General features: G+C 49.6%; 3 protein-coding genes across 9 annotated transcripts; 2 read left to right on the top strand and 1 right to left on the bottom strand.

Moving 5' to 3' along the window:
- Nucleotides 1-754: 754 nt before the first annotated feature.
- Nucleotides 755-4,319, top strand: MRPL24 (mitochondrial ribosomal protein L24). Of its 2 annotated transcripts, none has more exons than XM_068541047.1 (6): nucleotides 755-862; nucleotides 2,854-3,095; nucleotides 3,176-3,271; nucleotides 3,484-3,587; nucleotides 3,856-3,996; nucleotides 4,087-4,319. In XM_068541047.1, exons 2-6 carry the CDS (start codon nucleotides 2,913-2,915, stop codon nucleotides 4,202-4,204), a joined length of 642 nt encoding a protein of 213 aa, XP_068397148.1. In that variant the 5' UTR covers nucleotides 755-862; nucleotides 2,854-2,912; the 3' UTR covers nucleotides 4,205-4,319. The 2 variants fall into 2 exon arrangements, with proteins under 2 accessions (XP_068397148.1, XP_068397147.1); XM_068541046.1 differs by having other exon boundaries at nucleotides 756-862; nucleotides 3,856-3,986.
- A 331-nt stretch (nucleotides 4,320-4,650) lies between these two features.
- On the bottom strand, nucleotides 4,651-11,530 carry METTL25B (methyltransferase like 25B). Of its 5 annotated transcripts, none has more exons than XM_068541038.1 (8): nucleotides 10,780-11,530; nucleotides 8,224-8,348; nucleotides 7,879-8,071; nucleotides 7,352-7,414; nucleotides 6,974-7,117; nucleotides 6,021-6,505; nucleotides 5,420-5,604; nucleotides 4,651-4,989 (listed from the first exon to the last, which is right to left on the bottom strand). In XM_068541038.1, exons 1-8 carry the CDS (start codon nucleotides 10,888-10,890, stop codon nucleotides 4,868-4,870), a joined length of 1,428 nt encoding a protein of 475 aa, XP_068397139.1. In that variant the 5' UTR covers nucleotides 10,891-11,530; the 3' UTR covers nucleotides 4,651-4,867. The 5 variants fall into 5 exon arrangements, with proteins under 5 accessions (XP_068397139.1, XP_068397142.1, XP_068397144.1 ...); XM_068541041.1 differs by having other exon boundaries at nucleotides 7,879-7,986; nucleotides 8,271-8,348; XM_068541039.1 differs by having other exon boundaries at nucleotides 4,950-5,006.
- On the top strand, nucleotides 11,261-18,481 carry ISG20L2 (interferon stimulated exonuclease gene 20 like 2). Of its 2 annotated transcripts, none has more exons than XM_068541045.1 (4): nucleotides 11,261-11,603; nucleotides 12,213-13,058; nucleotides 15,173-15,373; nucleotides 16,082-18,481. In XM_068541045.1, exons 2-4 carry the CDS (start codon nucleotides 12,327-12,329, stop codon nucleotides 16,193-16,195), a joined length of 1,047 nt encoding a protein of 348 aa, XP_068397146.1. In that variant the 5' UTR covers nucleotides 11,261-11,603; nucleotides 12,213-12,326; the 3' UTR covers nucleotides 16,196-18,481. The 2 variants fall into 2 exon arrangements, with proteins under 2 accessions (XP_068397146.1, XP_068397145.1); XM_068541044.1 differs by having other exon boundaries at nucleotides 12,138-13,058.
- The last annotated feature ends 978 nt before the right edge of the window (nucleotides 18,482-19,459 follow it).

The raw sequence follows: 19,459 nt of genomic DNA, 5'->3' as shown, positions 1-19,459 counted from the left end.
GAACTCCACATGCCGCAAGGAAGATCCCACGTGCTGCAACTGAGACATGGTGCAGCCAAAATAAATAAATAAATATTTAAAAAAAGGAGAAGAAGTAGGGTGTGAGAGGTGACAATATCAGCCACAGCTCACGATAGCCAGGGAAGTTAGGGTGGTGGGGCTGCTTGTAGAAACAACTTTGACCCTCAAGGGCAAAGCTAGGGATGCCCGGTACTGATAACTGGTGATGAGGGTCGGGGAAGTTGATAGCATGGAATCCTCCCAATACTCCTGAATTAAGTGGAATGGCTGGATTAGATCCTCTCTGAGGTTTCTTTCAGTCTGACATTTTGTGACTAGATCATCAACCGGCATTGGAAGGGCCCACGTTTCATCCCTTAGTTTAGAAAGCCTATGACACTTTCTTCATCTGCCTTGGCTCCCTCCAGCAGAGGGCGGGCGGGGAGAGTATTGACTGTAGCCTCACTAGAAAGAGGCCCTCTGCTTTGAAGAAGCCGCAATCACCTAGAAAATGGAGCCGTCGTCTCTAGTAACTACAATTCCCAGCGGCCTCCACACAGAGCACGTGCAGGAATGTGCCAGGCGCGATAGCATATTCCGCTTTGCCTTCAACTCCCGACGTGCTTCACGGTGCTCTTAGGCTTCCTTGATTTCCTACAAGGCCAAATTTCCTGTTTCTCGCTTGCTTCGCAGCAGCGAACTACAACTCCCAGCATGCAGAGAGGCTAGATTATCGTTGTTGCGCGTCCATTGTACCATTAGACTACTTTTCCCAGAAAGCCGGGGGACGCGGTGGGGCGAGGCTTAGGTCCCACGTGCAGAGGGGACTGGCGGAGGCTCCGGGGCTCAGCGGGAAGCGGAGGTGAGGACAGCGTGGCCCGGAGGTTTTGGCAGCTCTGGGCTGTTCCGGGAGCGGGAAGGGCCTTCCTTTACCTTGGCATGGCTCAGTCGCCTCGTCCGGGGTCTCCCTGCTTCGGAAGCTCGGAGCGGGTGGTTGCTGAAGACTGCTGGAAGATGGACATCACCCGTACCTAAGATGGGGCCGGCGGAGCCTTTGGAGCCGGGGTCTGAGGGAGCAGACGCTCTACCTCACTATCTAGCACGGCGCCCCAGAGCGCGCCATGAAAGCCCCACTGCTGAAGGGCACCGGCCTCTCCAGGGTTTGGAGGGAAAAAAGGAAAAGATCTAGGGGGCTGGCTTTTTTTTTTTTTTTGGCCGCACTGCGCGGCCTGCGGAATCTTTGTTCCCCCACCAGGGATGGAATCCGTGCCCCCTACAGTCCTTCATTGGAAGCGCAGAGTCTTAACCACTGGACCGCCAGGGAATTTTGCTTCTATCAAGTCATATGAACTAGGGCAAGTCACCAGCTCTCAGGGCCTTGGTTTCCTCGTCTCCTGTCAACCTCCCGCGGAGAGCAGTGTGAAGATCAAATGCTGGGAATAGTGAAGTTCCCAGCATTAGACCTGTCACATAGTAGTCCTCCCTAAGCGTTTTTTGATTCTGAATGGGAACACCAAGGCCCTTAACATTCATCCAGCATTAATTAAAAATAATATTAGGTCTTTTCCATATTGAAAAGTATAGAGAAGAAAAATGACCTGATATCTCACTGTTCAGATAAACCAGTTGATGTATTATTTTAAAGGTACGTGGTTAGGAAATGCAAACGTTATGGAAAGGAACAAGATGGAAAGTAATAGCCCTCCCAAACTTCCTCATCTCCAAAACAAGTACTTTATTTGTTCCCTGTTGCCTTCTTGTAAATATTTATGTCTGTGATAGAATATATATTTTTAAATTTACCCAAGAAAGGATAATAGTATCCACATGATTCTGTACCTTGCTTTGTTCAAATGTTAAAAATAACTCGAATGACAGAAACAACCCTGTAAAGTTTTATGGATGATGAAACTGAAGCTCAGAAGTCAAGTTGCCTAGGGTCACAGAATAAGTTGATGGTGGAGCAGGGACTAGAAGCCAGGTCGTCTGATTCCCAGTCCAGAGCTTTTAATGTCATTAGTGTGCACTTTAATTGTACTTTGAAGTTAGGCTTCATTCTTAGCTATGAAACAAGGTTAATGGTACTTCCTTCATCAGTTGTCCTTGGGCTTAAATGAGATGATACAGGAAAGCACTTAGCATGGCAAGTGGAAGGTAGCAAGTGCTCAGCAAACTGAAGCACTTATTATTTTTGCCCTCAGTTGTCTCACTGCCCTATTGGTTTAGTCCATTATCCAAAATTGGGAGGCTTAGAGTACATACTTAGTTTGGAAATGTAGGACCCTATAATCCTAGAGTCTGGCTCTGGGTCCTTTTCCTTTAGAAAAGAAACTATCTTAGGGAGAAGTGGTTATTTCCTTATTGCGATTAGGAATTGGACGTTGTGTAGGGACATTTTAATCCCAGTTTTTATCTCTGCCACCTGTTTGTTTTACCTTATAACTGCCTGCTTTTTGGCTTTATGTCAGTGTTTTGTCCATTACTTGTTTTCTTTCCATCTTGCTGTTGGTGCGTTTATTAAATAACTTTTTATTGAGTACCTACTACATGCCAAGCCCTACTGGGATCTGCTGGATTCAAGGGTGATCTAGATAACATGGTCCCTGGCCTCAATGAATTTTTGGACTTTGAAGTCAGATATATGTGGCTTTGAATGCTGATTCTCCCACATAGTAGCCTTATGACCATTGACAAGTCACTTAACTTCTCTGAGTCTCTATCGTCATCTGTAAAGCGAAGATAATATCTTGTGAGGATTCAGTAAGATCAAGTCCATTGAGCCATGAAGTAAGTGCTTAAGAAAATGTTGCTTCCCTTGTTTCTTTGCCCCCTTTTTTCTGTCCTACCCCACAGCTGACTAGGAAGATTTCTGGGTCTTTCGCCGGCCAGGGGATTTCTCACAGCCTCCAGCCATGCGGCTCTCTGCTCTGCTGGCCTTGGCATCCAAGGTCACTCTGCCTCCCAATTACCGCTATGGGATGAGCCGCCCAGGCTCCTTGTCAGACAAGAAGAAGAACCCTCCAGGGACTAGGCGGCGCCGGGTGGCTGTGGAACCTATCTCTGATGAAGACTGGCATCTGTTCTATGGGGACAGGGTGAGAATCTCAGATGGGGTAGGGTGGCGGGGTGCTCCTGGGCAAGGATCTCCCTCCCTGACGGTCATCTCTTCCCACAGGTAGAGATCCTAGAAGGCAAGGACGCTGGGAAGCAAGGCAAAGTGGTTCAAGTTATCCGGCAGCGAAACTGGGTGGTCGTGGAGGGACTGAATACAGTAAGTGAAGAGTGAGGATGGTGACGCTCAGGAAGCCTGTGCCATCCGTCCCTGTCCATTAAGAGCAGCACAGGGAGGCCAGAGACTGGCTGAGGGGATGGTGAGACAACTGAACCTTTTACTTTTCAACTTGGGCTGAATGCTCTGAGTTGTGGTAGACAAGCCCCCTTCACACCTCCTGGGTTCTGATAGCCCCCTCCTCTTTTGGACAGCATTACCGCTATATTGGCAAGACCGTGGATTACCGGGGAACCATGATCCCCAGCGAAGCACCCTTGCTCCACAACCAGGTCAAACTTGTGGATCCTGTGGACAGGCAAGCACATGGGGCTCTGGTCCGAGGGTTTCTTGCCCTCTGAGTCCACACAGCTATTAACCATATTTATCCAAAGGGAGTGGTGGGTTGGATGTGCTGGAAATTGAGAGGGGCCATCTCATGGACATGACCCCCCATAGGAAACCCCAGTGCAGGGGTGGCAGAGAAACAAGATGGTGACCTTAGTGTTTTTAGTCACTGATTTTCGGGTTGGAACATAGGAGGGAGACCTAACTCCCTGACTGGCCTCACTTGTTCTATCCCCTAGGAAACCCACTGAGGTGGAGTGGAGATTCACTGAGGCAGGAGAGCGGGTACGAGTCTCCACAAGATCAGGAAGAATTATCCCTAAACCTGAATTTCCCAGAGCTGATGGCATCGTTCCTGAAACGTGGATTGGTGAGGCTGGGTGAGGCAGCAAGAAGAGGGGGGTGGGAGGAGTGGGAGTAAGGGATGTTAAGAAGCCTTCCCACCCATCTTCTTTCCTCTGGCTCAGCAGATGGCCCCAAAGACACATCAGTGGAAGATGCTCTAGAAAAAACCTATGTGCCCAGTCTAAAGACACTGGAGGAGGAGGTAATGGAGGCGATGGGGATCCAGGAGACACGGAGACATAAGAAAGTCTATTGGTATTGAGTCTGGGGAGAGCTGCTTCTCCCCTCCTTGTCTTAGCCTTGAAGGTTGGGACCACCTCTTCTTCAGACTCTAATAAAGAGCCTTGGGTCCTCTGTGTGCAGCTGCTGTCTTTTGGTAGACTGGCACCCCTAACCCCTGTTTCAGGGACTGAGGGAGGGAGCATCTGTCCTGATGTTATGACAAAACCTGGATAGAAGTTAGCCAGCCTTAAGGTGGTCCTCCCAAAGGGCAGGGCCTGCAGATTCTGGGATGGAGATCTAAGGGAGAGACAGCTTCCCTCCATGGAGACCTCTGAGTAACAAGGTGCTACCTGTTAGGGAAGACAGTGGGGATTGGGGATGTGAGACCTAATGTAGCACCCCTGCAGGATTCGGTAGGGAGGGTGCATGTCTGTCCTTTTCTATACTTAATAGAAATGATAGAGAAGTAAAGATTTCAATTTTTTAATAAATTAAAAATAAGTTTTTGCATAATATTACATAACACACAGAGGGAGAGAAAGGGTATGAAGCTGAAGGTTTGTATGGAACCAGGATTCCACGGAGGATGCTGGTTCTCTGGCTGAGGAGGTGAAGACTCCGCCACCCAGTGTGGTACCTGGCAGTTTCAGATGGGGTCGGAGATATGCCCTTCCTCAGGCTGTGTCAGCTGTCTTCAGTCTCCAGAACAGAGAAGGTCTCACCCAGAGGCCTTTTGGTGGCCACCAGAACCAGGTTTCTCGGAGAGAGTTCGGGGCTGAAGATGGGCAGAAGCTCAGCATGGAAGCCTATGAGAAAGGCAGGGCTACTCAGAAGGGGAGAAATGAAACAAACTCTTAGCCACTTCCTGCTTAGCCTGTAGGCATAGCCCCTTTTCCCCATGGGGGAGGCTCGAGGGGGTCTAAGGAGACCCAGCTCTCTCCAGGAACATGAGTGCCCAAGACACTGACTCGGGAGGAGGCAGTCTGCAGCACATCATAGGTTCTGAGTGCCTGGGATGCTGGCTTAAAATGCACCTCAGGGAGGTACCACCACAGGCTGATTCAGTAGGAATTTGCATTAACAATTTCCCCTCCCCCCATCTGACTCTGAAGCAGCTGGTCTGAGAATCACCACAGCGAGGAACCTAGTCCTGGCAGGTGCAGGGGCCAGGACCTGAAGGAGAGCCCTAGAACTCCAGCCCCTCTGGCCCTGGGTCCCTGCTTTGGCCACCCTCACCCTGCTCCTGAAGGTAGAGCAGCCGGTCCAGTAGAATCAGTGTCTCCACCAGCGGGGCCAGCAGCAGGGCCAGGCTGAAGAAGGCCACCACACGGTTCTCCTGGGCCTGGTGGGCCCGAAGGGCAGCCAGATTCAGCGGCAGGTGGGGGTCAAGCCCCACCCGCTGTAGCCCCCGCTGCACGTATCTGTGGGGTCAGCCACAGACAGCACTCAGTTTGGTTTTAGAACCCTCCTCCCCCATTCAAACTGTCCATTCCTAATTCAATTCCAGCTGTAACAGATTTGCCACCCTAAGGTGCATTTTTAAATGTTTTTCTGGCTGTGAGCTGTCTGTCCAGTAGCAAATCAATCCAAAAATTTGTTTTCAGCCAAATCTGTGCAATTATTTAGCCATATTTTTAGCATTTCAAAAACTTGATAAAAGAGTGACAACTGCCTTTTAAAGAAAGTTTGAAGCTGCCTCAGAACTCAAAATCACTCCCCTCCTCCCAGCACATTTAGATTTTCTTCAGGACATGCTAACAGTTGAGGGTGGGAGGGGAATCATACCTCCAGTAGTTGATGCCCCCCTCCTCACGCCCCCCCAACCCCCCAGCCTCACTCTTCAATCTTGAGCTCGTGGACCCTGGGGATCCCCTGCACGCCTGGCCGACGGAGCTCGGGCCGGGCACGCCGGATGACCGTCTCCAGTGCTGCCCGGTAGCAGTGGGTTCGGAGGCCAGGGCCTGCTTTCTGCAGCCGCTCAGCGTATTCCTCCAGGGCGTGGCAGGCCCCCTCCCGTAGCCTGTAGGGCAGTTCACGGCCGGGCAGCCCAGCCACCCACTGACTCAGTGGGTAGCCACCGGGGTCACTCAGCTTCATGTAACAGCAGCCCACTGAGGCCAGGGCCGCCACCTCGGGGCAGCAGGAGAAGTGCCTCAGCAAGGCAACACTCAGATCCCCACAGGCATGGAGGCCTGTCAGCAGCAAGCGGGCCTCACTCTGAGGTGAGTTCTCCAGTGGAAGCAGAAGCTCCTCACACAGGGCCGTGGGGTCTACCCACCTAACCACATGGTGGGGGCGGTGGCGAGGGCCAGTGTGGACCACCTGTGGAGGCAGGACAGAACGGAGGCAGATGGGAAGCCGGTTTCCCGTCCCCGTGCCACCTCAAGCCACGGGAACAGATCTGTCCTCTTGAGTTCCTTCCCAAGGAGGAAGGTGGGAGAGAAACTGGGGCAGAGGAGAAAGTGGGACTTTAAATCAGGAGATGGGATAGATTCTGGGTCTGTCATTAGTAACTGCAGGTCTTTTCGTCTCTGAGCTTCCTCATTTGGCCACTTTTTACAGGTGGCTGTGAGAAGAACGTATCGGTGTGGAAAGCACTTTTTAACTAGAAGGTGCCTTTAAGATATGAGGAGGCTTCGGTGAAGGAGGGACCTTGGGAAAGGGGTAGCAGAAATAGGGACACGCCATCTCAAGCTGAGAAACTTAAAAGAGGGAATTCAGCCTTGGTGCCCAATTCCAGCCAAGCAGACCCTGCTCTCACGGTCCTGGCTGCAGGAAGGACTGGTCTACCTGTGGGTTCCGCTTCTCCTCTTTCTGCAGAGCCTGCAGGAGCTCCTGGTCTAGGCGCTGGGCTCTCTCCACCAGTCTCTGATCCCCTTCAATGCTCTTCACCATCAGCCCCAGCCCCAGGGACATGAAGCGGGAGAGATGGCCCTGGAGTCCCGAGAGGGAGGGTGGAGACAGCCCCGTTCAGTGTCCTCTCCACTGTCCCCCTCCCTATGTGTGGTTTGGACACCTGGGTCCTAGGCCCCCAGAAGGCTTAAATTCTGCCCAGCTTACTTCTACCACTCCTTAGCACCTGCCTCCCTGGGCCTGTGGCCTGATAACCTGTCTTCCAGCTGTTCTATCCCCATGACAGAAAACCAGAACATTAGGGGTCTGGCTCACCTGGCCTGAGCCTACATCCACAACTTGGGTGCAGCCTGTGAGGTCACTCAGCTTCTTCACCAACTGAAAGAGGAGGGAACAAAGGTCTCCTGGCCATTGGTGTTGGCTCCCAGGGTAAACACCCATAATGAGGGTGGAGGAGCTGAAGATGGCAGAGGAAGATGGGTAGAGGGAAGAGACAAGAGACATGGAAACCACAATGGGGTGTGCTGACCCCAGGCTCAGGCTACCGTCTTTGCTCCTCTCAGGCTAGTGATTCAGTCTCCTCCACAGAACAAGAGCCCTGCTGTGAAGCCATGAGCAGATTGTGAAGGTTATCAGAACAAGACTAAGCCAGTGATTCAAATATAGCCACCAAACAACCCGGCAAAAGGATGAAGATATGATTATAGTGTATCTGCCAAGGAAGGGACCTTCTAGGGCCTCTGGTCCTGCAGGTGGTATAAGGTGCCCACACCTTTGTAACCCATAGGCTTAAGGAGTCCCCAGGCTCCCAGGTACCACCTATACCCCAGCCATCTCCTCACCTCTCCCAGCCTCCGAATCTCATGCTGCTTCTTGGGCCTGACATGTTTCCGGAATGGAGCTGTCAGTCGGGAACTCTGGCTGGGGTTCTCCAGGAACTCTGAGGGGGTCTGAAACCCAGGCGTCCGGGTAAAAGCCAGGGCATAGGCTGTGGACTTCAGGGCCAGCAGGGTGAGTGGCCACACCGACCTGTACCTGAGATAGCCCACCCAGGCCCCCAGTGAATAGTCCCATTGCATCCTGAGTGTGCCAGTTTACAACCCAGGAAGCCCTTGTGAGACTCTGAGCAATGGCTCCCTGCAGGGCTCAGCACCAAGTCCCCCAACACAGGTCCCTCTTGCCCATACCTGGCCACTTCCCCTTCCCCAGGCATCCCCAGCAGCAGTGTGGCCACCTGTGGCGGGTTCAGTCCATCCAGGGCTTCCTGCCATGAGCAAGGGAGTGTGCCCCACAGGTTGTCTGTGAAAAATTCCTGTAGGGGAAAGGGAGAAGCAATCAACAGGCTACTACTCTTCCCATTCTTCTCCGCCCCACTCAACACATGGCCACTGGCTGCAACTAGCAGGCGCCTCTACCCATTGGCTGTCATCTCTTCTCTGAAACCTGCTCTAGCCTCTCCCTCCTTCCTCTGAGCCCAAATTGCATTCTGGACACACCTCTCCTTTTAGCAGTGTCCCCATTTATTTATGTGTCTGTTTCCTCCACTCAACTAAAGGGCAGGGATGGTGGCTTCACATCTGCATCCTCAACACCACAGTGACTGACACCCAGTATTTGTGTTACCATCTAGTAACCTACCATTAGATGTGCCAGACATTATATATGTCAGAATGTTGGGGTTGTTTTTTTTTTTTTTTTGGCCGAGCTGTGTGGTTTGTGGGATCTTAGTTCCCCGACCAGGGATTGAACCCAGGCCCTTGGCAGTGAAAGTGCCGAGTCCTAACCACTGGACCACCAGGGAATTCCCTGCCAGAATATATTTTTATTCATTCATTTATTCAACACAAATTCTGGAGCTTTGGTTAGGCACCAAGTTCTATCCTAGGCTCAGGGGATACAAACAATGAAGCAGACAGACAAGATCCTTGCTCTTACAGAGCTTACATTTTAAAAAATTATTTCAGATAACATCAAATGCCACATAGACAATAAAACACTAATAAAACAGTAACAATGGAGAGTTTGAGTACTATTTTAGATAGAGTGATGAGGGAAGACTTGTCTGAGAAGGTGACACTTGAGCTGAGACTTGAATGATGAACAGGAAACAGCACATGTAAAAAAATTCAGACAGTGGTTGCCAGAGGCAGGGGGTGGGGATGGGTAAAATGGGTGAGGAGGGTCAAAAGGTACAAACCTCCAGTTACAAAATAAATGTCATGGAGATGTAATGTACACCATAGTGACTATAGTAAATAATACTGTATTGTATACTTGCAAGTATTGTATACTTGAAAGTTGCTGAGAGTAGGTCTTAAAAGTTCCCATCACAAGAAAAAAATGTAGCTATGTACGGTGATGGATATTAACTAGACTTACTGTAATCATTTCACAATATATACAAATACGAATCACTATATTATACACCTGAAACTAAAATGTCAATTCCATCTCAATTTTTTAAAATTCAGGTAATAGCAAACACTTACAGAATACTATAATATGCCAGGCACTGTCTGAAACATTTTACGTATATCAATGCATTTAATCCTCACAATTACCCTATGAGATAGTACTATTTTTATCCCCCATTTTACAGATAAGGAAACCAAAGTACAGCAATTAAGTATTCTAAGTCAAAAAGCTAGTAAGTGGCACAGCTGGGATTTGAAACCAATTTGACTCTAGAGTTCTTGCTCTTAACCACCCTACTCAATTGCCTTTCTGTGGAGGAAAAACATTCCAGGCAGATCAGTAAGTGCAAAGACCCAGTGTAGTACAGTGAATGTGGGAGAGAATGAAATGTGATGGGGTTTAAAAGGGAGCAGGGGACAGATCATGTAGGGTTTTATAGGTAATGGTAAAGAATTACAATTTCATCAAAGAACCTAAGAAGCAAGGAAGTGTCCTGGTGAGATTTACATTTTTAAAAGATTAATCTGGCTGTTTTGTGAAGAACTGGGTATGGAGGAGAGGAAGCAAACACAGAGATCAGTTAGGAAGTAGTCCAGGAGAGAGATGATGTTGGCTTGTCCTAGGGTGGTAGCAATGGCAATGGAGGCAAATGGGTGAATTTGGTATCTATTCTGGAAGTTGAACCAATAGGACTTGTTGAAGGGCTGGATCGTAGATCAATGAAGAAAAGAGCTGAATCGAGGATGGCTTCTGGGTTTGGGAGCTGAACAATTCAGTGGATGCTGGTGCCATTTATACATCATCTCATTTATTCTTCACAATGATCCTTCAAAAAGAGATCCATTTTACGACTCAGGAACTGGGGCTAGGAGGAATGTTTTTTTTAATGCCTAAGGTTAACACAATAGGGGAGGCAGGATTCTAGTCCAAGTCTGTCAACTCCAAAGTTGGAATTGTCCATTACACTGCAAAGCCAGGAATTTATTCAAAGCTTGAATGAATGAACATGTGTGTTCTCGAAACACCTCACATGTTCCTGGGAGAGTTCAACGTAGCTGCAGCAGCATGGCTCAAATGTCCATGCGTTTTATTACTTTGGACTTGAGAAGGTTAGAAAAACAACCTAGATGCTAAAACTATTAATATTTAGGTCATCTGAAAGAAAAAGGTGGGGGGGCTGCCCCAGCTTTAACCCTTTCTTGTACAAAAGACTGAAGAAACATATTAGAAAAGAGATCAGAAGCTAACTCTCTACATTCTTCCCCTGTCGTGGCTAGGGAGCCACCCACATAACCAGGAGCACCCCACCCACAACCCTGTGGCCTCACGATGATGTAGGCGTCCAGAATGGAACGGTAGAGCGTCACGACCCGGGTGAGGTTCACAGCTAGCTGCCTCCTCGCTTCGTGAGAGAGGCCACGGGCGGAGACCCCCGGCATTCCGGGGCCCAGCCGGTGGCGCGGGGAGGGAGAATGCAGTGAGGAGGGAACCTGGGTCAGGACCACGCGGGTCCGGTACCCGGGCTGGGCTCAGCTCTGCAGGACCGGAAGAAAGCGCTCAGAATCCGGTCCCAGACGCTGCCTTTCCGGGATTCGAGGTTGGTTGGGGTTGAAGACTTGAGACGCCCTCCTGACGTCACAGGCCGCGACGTCCCACAGCCCGAAGCTGTCAGCATTGGATGCAAACCGGGAGGCGATGCCAGCGCAGTGACGCCACAGAGGCGTGCCGCGGCGACCACCTCACGGAGTGGGGCGGGCCAAGTTCCAGGTCCCGCCTCCAGATCCCGCCCCTTCCCGTACACCTCCCTCTTCTACCGGAAGTGAGGCCCAGGGCCTCCCGGCGCGCTGCAGTGCCAGTTTGTAGCGGCCTCCGCACACCTTCGAATTGTACCTCCACTGGGCTAGAGGGGCCGGGGAGCGCATCCCGCCCCCGCCCCCACCCACGCCGCCCCCTCCGTCGCAGCCGCCGCTGCCTCTTCTCACACACTAGGCATCCCTGGCCTCGCTCCCGGAGGCAGGGGCGCTGCGGGTACGCGGGCCCGGCCTCCGGCGCGTTCCAATCCGCGAGCCTGCCGGCTCGGGCCTCGCCGACGCGCGCCAATTTCCGCATCCGGCTCCTGGCGCTTCCGGTCTTAGCGGGGCCCATCTGGGAGGTAGGTGTGTGAGCGTGGGAAGCTGGCTCCGTGGCGTGGACGGCCAGAGTGTGCTGTCCCCAGCCTCGGTTTTCCCCTCCGCTAATATGTGTTGTCAAAGGTCCTTTCTTGGGAGAAGGACTTGAGTGAGATGCATGTGGAGATTTCCCCCACGTGGAGACGAGGGAAATGGGTGCCTGAATTTGTATCTCTGTCCTTGGGTCCCGCGCTGGGTAATTCAGAGGTCAACTATGCCAAATCTGTGACTGCCTTCGAGCATACTTAGACGTTTCTTCCTTGGGCAAATGATAGAGCTCACCTATTCTGGCGTTCCAGATCACAAGAGTTTCAGCTGGTTGGCCCTGCAACCCCCTCAGTTTACAAATGAGACTGAGATCTAGAGAGGGGAAATGGCCTTCCTAATACCATACTGCTGGAGAATTGTGGGGCTTCCCTGGAACCCAGGCTTCCTGGTTCAGAAGGAAGTCCTCCTTCCATCATTTCACATTTCACATTATCTGAGAGGTTACTCTGATGTCTTTCCTCTCTTTTAAGTCCTAGGCAGATGGGTCTTATCTTACTGGTTCCCAAGCCTATGGATTCCGTTATCAGGATCACTTTCTTCCCCAGGGTATACTACAAACCTCCAGATGTTGGCCTATGGGATTCAGCAGAGGATGAGTTGTCCATCCTCTCATTGGTAAGCTGTTTTTCCCAACTGTTCTCCCACCATCCACCGTCATCATGTCTACCTTACTCCTCAATCTGGATTTTGGCGAACCTCCCCCCAGAAAGGCATTAGAAGGGAATGCCAAGCACCAAAAATTTGTCAAGAAGCGGCGGCTCTTGGAACGGAAAGGCTTTCTGAATAAGAAGCAGCAGCCCCCTAACAAGGTCCCTAAGTTGCACTCAGAACCTTCAAAGAAAGGGGACACTCGCAAGGTGGATGGCACTTGGAAGCCCCCTCCCCTTCCAAAAAAGAAGACTGCTGCTTCCAGCAGTGGGTCAGAGCAGTCCCTGGACAAGAAAGCTGCAGTGCCTTGGCTGACCCCTGCTCCTTCACAGAAAGCTGGTTCTGTTGTGGCCAAAGTAGATTTGCTGGGGGAGTTCCAGAGTGCCCTACCAAAGATTAAGAGCCTCCCAATTCGCCCCCAGAAGAAGGGCTCCCAGAGGAGCCCTCCTCAGAAGACTGCCCCACAGATCTCCACCCAAGCTCATTCAGAGAATAAATACCCTGGAGCATCCCAGAAGATGCCAACGAAGATGGTGGCAATTGACTGTGAGATGGTGGGCACAGGACCCAAGGGGCATGTCAGTTCCTTGGCTCGATGCAGCATTGTCAGCTATAGCGGAGATGTGCTTTATGATGAGTATATCCTTCCCCCCTGCCACATTGTGGACTACCGGACCAGATGGAGCGGTATCCGGAAGCAGCACATGGTGAATGCTACTCCCTTCAAGATTGCTCGGAGCCAGGTGAGAGGCATGGGAGACGGTGGTAGCAGCGGGGTGGGTGGGGAGAGGTCCAAATCATTTTTCTGCAAAGAATATCACCCCGGGAAGGCGCCAAAGGATTGCGGAGGGAGGGATGGAGTGGGTGGAGGAGCAGATGAAGAAGGCTTTCTGCTGGGATAAGGAGTGGTGAGAGTCTGGAAAGTCACAATTAGCTGGTGTAACGAACTTTATTAGTTAAGATCTTTTAGGTCCCAAGTGGAATCCTCATCTGGAGAACCGGGTATCTGCTAGAGAAGTAACGGCCAGTGACGGACAGAGCAACAGGCATGAGTGCCGGGGGAAAGGGCTCAATGTGAGAATGCCTTGTAGAGGTGGGGTCTAGGGTTGAGAATAGAGAGGTGGAGAGGGCTTCCCGAGCAAGAAGTAGCCTGTGGCAGTGTGGAAAGTTGGTGGTAGGGGAAGGCAGAATATTGACAGAAGGAGCTGGGGCATATTTGTATAACTGGAACAGGTAGCCTGCAGTGGAGGGGATAAAAGACACAGGGCTGATATGTTGGGGTTCTCATCTCACTCACTGAGCAAACCTAGCCACTGTAAGTCCTATGCTGAATACTGGAGGCACAACAAATGAACAGGAAAGGAGGGTGAGCTGGCAAATGTGAAGGGGAAGGGAGCCTGCTGGTCTTGGAAGGCCTCCAGAGGGCGCCTTTGGTCCACTTTGTAATTTCAGCTCCACATTCTTTGCCTTCTCTAGACACACACTGTCCCAATAATTCCTCATATGCCAGAGCAGTCAGTTGGAGGAATTTCATCAGAGGTGGAACAGCTGGATTTTAGAAAGAACTTGAAGAGTTGAAGAACATCCTGCGCACCAGGGGCATAGCTGAGCAAAGGCTTGGGAGAGGCAGAAGATGGGGTGGGTCTGAAACAGCAAATCCACTCAGCTTTAAGGAAGGCAATATGTTGAAATTAATGCAGAGTAAAGGTGTTAGTGGTCAGTAAACTGCAGGTGAAGTTAGGAGCAACTAAATACCAAGTTGATAGGACTATATCTGGCTTTCATCATAAAAACCAGTGCCCAAGCTGGGGTATGAGACTAAGGTACATTCACATGAGTCTGTTCCCTTCCAAGGGGTCCCATTGGGAGGCCAGGCATTGATTCCAGGCCTGTTGCTCTTGTTCACAGTCTGTTTGGAACCCCATTTTGGTAATGGCCTTCAGAGCCCATGACATATTCTGTAGTTATCCTCATTGGCAGTATGTCCTTATGGTTTAAGATTCTGAAATGGTGAGAAATTATTTGTTTCCAAGAATAGTGTGAATAAGGTTCCTGACCAGCTGGTAAATACCCTCTGGTTATGAGCAGGAGGAGCTATAAAGCGGTGGGACTGATTTTTTGTTGAAGCAGCATAAGCATGGTCACTTGATCACTTTTCTCTGCAGCCTTAGTCTATAAATGATCCTTAATGTTTTTCTTTTTTGAGGTGGGGGGCTGTGCCTCACAGCTTGCAGGATCTTAGTTCCCTAACCAGGGATTGAACCCCGGCCCCAGGCAGTGAGAGTGCCGAGTCCTGACCACTAGACTGCCAAGGAACTCCCATTTCTTAATCTTTTATGGCTTGTAGGCTCTTTGAGAATCTGATGAAAGCCATGGATTCCCCCCCCCCAAAAAAAAAAAAACAAAAAACCGACAAACATATGCATATCTATTTGCATATAATTTGGGGCTTCCATTACCTTCCTGGAGCCCATCTTTAACAACATTTGTCCCAGCCTGTGTCTAAGGCCAACATAATGATCATAGTTAAAGAACTTCAAGTGTCAAGCCAGGACTGAACTAGGTAGTTACATGAACATCACATTGGGGTAGAAATTAATGTGAAGATAAGGAGCCACTGCTGATGTAGATCCAAACAGGGTTACACCATAGAAAATACCTACTTTTACCTTGGGGAGAGGAGATAGATTTCAGGTGAAAGAAAACTTGTGGAAGAGGGCATTTCAAGGATGAGGCAGGTGGGCAATTGGTGGAAAGAACCTAGAAGGACTTAGACAGCCATGTTGGGCTTTTAAGATGCAGGGGCTACATCTTTGAATCCTGTTCCTCACCACCTCTTCTTCCATGCCTGTTTCAGATCTTGAAGATTATCACAGGGAAGATAGTGGTGGGGCATGCCATCCACAACGACTTCAAAGCCCTTCAGTATTTTCACCCTAAGTCCCTCACCCGAGACACCTCCCATATCCCCCTCCTCAACCGTAAGGCCGACTGCCCAGAGAATGCAACCATGTCTCTGAAGCATCTCACCAAGAAGCTGCTGAGCCGGGACATCCAGGTAGCGTCTTCCCAAATGCTGCCAGACCTGTAGCTTGGACACTGAAGGCTCTCCTGCTGCCACTCCAGGCTCTGACCCTCAAATTCCTCTGGTTGTAGAGAGATCTGGGCGGGATGCTCTGATGGGAAGAGCTTTGGGCAGAGGGGTCCATCTCTACATAGGGATAACTATTCCTGTTCTCTACCTCACGGAGTGTTCCAAAGGATACTTGGAAAAGGAAAAAAGCCTGAAAGTGGGGATAAAACCCTAACTAAGAAAAGTACAAAGCAGGTAGTTGTGGTGGTCTAAAAGACCATGTAGTGGATGCAAGAGGCTCTTATGTATTTCATATGTTTGGCAGTCAAAGAGGGGATGGCCTGCCTGGCATGAGGCTGTAGACACATGTCATATACAGATCAGTTAAGGAACTGGGGAAGGTGGAAGACTCAGAAGGCCTGTCTGTGATCTGGTTTGTTCTGCCTCTACAGAAGAATGTAGAACAATATGGTATGTACATGTTGCTACAGAAGGGATCGAGGCAGACAGTAGCATGGGAGTTGAACCCTGAAGTTAGATAAGGAGTAGGGCCTCAGCAGAGGTCTACCTTTGTAGCCCGCTGACTGCAGAAGCAGCAGCATCAGTGGGTTGGAGGGAGCCAGTTGGGAAGGGAAGAAACAGTCGCTTGTAGCTTCATGCTCTTTTCTTCCTCCTTTTTCTTCCTTCCCTCAGGTTGGGAAAAGCGGACATTCCTCTGTGGAAGATGCTCAGGCCACCATGGAGCTGTACAAGTTGGTTGAAGTTGAGTGGGAACAGCACCTGGCCAAGAATCCCCCAAAAGACTAGTGCCAGTGGGGACACTGGTGATGTGGGGAGGCAGAGGCAGCACCACACCCGGGAGAACAGGGCAGTGGACCAGTGGACAGCTCTACCAGCTCTACACCTTCGGAAACTAGAGTTGTTGGGGAGAGTGAGGCTCCACCCCAGACTTAATAGCCATTAAAATTTCACCTCAGGTGTTGTTAAGTGTTCCATGGAAGGAGGAAGGCTCCATGTCAGAACCCAGCCCTATAGGCTGTTTACCTCTTAAATGGTGCTAACCATGGGTCCCAGGGTGCTTTGCTCCTGGGAAAAAGCCTTTTGACTTTCAAGGGGCAGGGCATACTGGGAAGTGTAGTTTCCCAAACTGCCTTATCACTAGGGTGACCATGTGTCTCATTTTATGCCTTTTGTTCTCAAGTAATTAGCAGCACCGTGTTGAACTTGCCAAAAGTATCCTGTTGGATGATAACTTGTATGATCACAGTTCATCTCTCAGACTTCTTTTGGCTCAGAGTCTACATCCAGTCTGTGTTGGGATATCACCTGTTCTTTCCACCTTGACTTCCAGAGGAGCCATCCCTGGTGAGGTTTAGTTCTTAGGGTTACAGGGCAGTAGAGGTAAGAGAGTGTGACTTGGAAATCAATTTTTCTGATTTAGGAAAGCAGCCTCTTTCCTAAAGTGATAGAGGATTTATTTAATTTAGACCCCACTTGGTAGGTTAAAGAAGAATTTAAAGTGTTTTAATGGTTTTTAGTCTTTTACTTTGCTAAACCAAGCCTCTTAAAACTCAGATTATTCCCTTGATAAATTTTTATAAAGGAAAAACAATTGTGTGATGTTTTCTTTATAACTTCACGTTAAATAGCTTTGTCACAGGATCCTGTAGAGCTGTAATTCTGATAGGGGGTCCAGGGTCTGTGTGAATGACACTAACTGGGCCCTGGTTTGCTGGAAGTCATCAAGAAGCGCTGACCAAGCCTTTGTGTGTAGCCCATGTGCTCTGCTGCCTTGTCCTCGTCCCTACCACAAATCAACGAGCACACCTAAAGTGACACCCCAAGCCATGCGAACACCTTCACACAGAGGGTATGTGACCAGGAGAGTGACTTAGAGAGTGGGCATGCGGGAGGGATGGAGCCGGGGAGGAAGGGTGCTTGGTGACGCCAGCCTGGTCGCTCCCGCCAGCCCTTCCTCGGTGGTATACACCCTCATGTTGGGAAGGTGAATCACAGGTCTGACCTTGTGTCTGGGATCACTGCACTCTGTCTTGAGAGAACGCAGACTCCACGTATACACCAAGGCTTGTGCCCTCTTGAGTGGCTAGTTTGGCTCCAGGGGCCAGAGTCACAGTCATGGCTGCCTATAGAAGGGAATTTCCTGCAGCCAAACCGGACCCCAGACGTGGTCTTGCTGTTGTGTCCTGCGCTACAGGATCTGCTTGCACAGGCAGCTGTTGAGCTCTGAGCAAGTTGGTTCCTGTTGAACCCAACATATGTAGTGTCCATGACACTTCACAAAGAGGTGCTAGGCATCCTTACACACCTCTAAGTGGGAGTAATCTAGGAAGGCTACACCAAAAACTGGGGATACAAGTCTTAATTGAAATGAAGGCGAGTCTTAATTACATTGTGATCAGTAAACTAGAAGATACGTAGAAAATTCTCATTTGAGTTCAAGTTTTAGGGTACCTGGCTTTGTAATTTATTCTATTGAAGTATAGTTGATTTACAATATTGTGTTAATTTCTGATGTACAGCAAAGTGATTCAGTTATACATGTATATATACATTCTTTTTCATATTCTTTTCCATTGTGATTTATCGCAGGATATTGAATATAGTTCCCTGTGCTATACAGTAGGACCTTGTTGTTTATCCATACTATATATAACAGTTTGCATCTGCTAATCCAAACTCCCAATCCATCCCTTCCCCACCCCGCTTCCCCTTGGCAACCACACGTCTGTTCTCTATTCTGAGTCTGTTTCTGTTTCTTAGATAAGTTCATTTGTGTCATAGTTTAGATTCCACATGTAAGTGATAGCATATGGTATTCGTCTTTCCCTTTCTGGCTTACTTCACTTAGTGTGATAATCTCTAGGTCCATCCATGTGAGTAGCAACTGGCTCTTATGCTCCACTTCACCCCCCACTCAGGTGTCCTCAGTCCAGCATTGGGAAGAGCTCAGTCTCACTTTAGCTCACCAGGAAGAACCTGGAGACCAGAGGACCTTGCAGACATTTTCTTACTCTTTTCTCTTATCACACTTCCTGGTCAGAGCCCAGCTCACCCTGCAAGGTGCCTGGGGATCCCTGTACTTTATTATTATTTTTTAAAATAAATTTATTTATTTATTTATTTATTTATTTTTGGCTGCATTGGGTCTTTGTTGCTGCGAGCGGGGGCTACTCCTCATTGTGGTGCACGGGCTTCTCATTGGGTGGCTTCTTGTCGCGGAGCACGGGCTCTAGGCGCACAGGCTTCAGTAGTTGTGGCCCGTGGGCTCTAGAGCACAGGCTTAGTTGCTCCGCGGCATGTGGGATCTTCCTGGACCAGGGCTCGAACCCATGTCCCCTGCATTCGCAGGTGGATTCTTAACCACTGCACCACCAGGGAAGTCCTGGGGATCCCTGTACTTTAATTCCCTCTTTCTCTGCCCCCTCTGTTCCCAGGCTTCATCCAACTGATGACAGATAAGCCCCATTGCAGATTACTATGAAAATAGCAATCAGCAAGTCCTGTTTTGCCTTGGGTATTAAGGCTCTTCAGAGTGGAGCATACGTATAACAAAACACATGCTCTTCCAATGGTATTCTTTTCATAGCATAATGTTTTCTAATGCCGGGACCCCCTTCTGCAGGTGAGAATGATAAAGGGCAAAGAGTGTGAGAAGTGTATCATGCCAAACACATTACTGATCTTAAATTTTCATGTAACAAAGTGATTCTCAGAAGGGTAAGGGGGGATGTATTTTGAAATTTCAGGTGATAGCACTGCCATTCTCTCTACCCTTAAGAACCACTGACTGAGGGAATTCCCTGGCAGTCCCGTTAACCACTGGACTCTGCACTCTCACTGTCGAGGTCGTGGGTTCAATCCCTGGTTGGGGAACTAAGATCCCACAAGTCACACGGTGTGGCCAAAAGAAAAAAAAAAGAATCACTGATCGAACCAAGGCTCTAAAGGAATCATTTGATTCCTAGTTTAACAGATGGTTACAGCTGACGATAGGAAAGATGAACAGCACTGTAATTATGAACTTACCCCAAGGCACGTTAGCACAAGTCC

This window comes from Eschrichtius robustus, chromosome 3 (assembly GCF_028021215.1).
Source record: "Eschrichtius robustus isolate mEscRob2 chromosome 3, mEscRob2.pri, whole genome shotgun sequence".
NCBI lineage: Eukaryota > Metazoa > Chordata > Mammalia > Artiodactyla > Eschrichtiidae > Eschrichtius > Eschrichtius robustus.
This window is presented reverse-complemented; position numbering and strand designations above follow the sequence as displayed.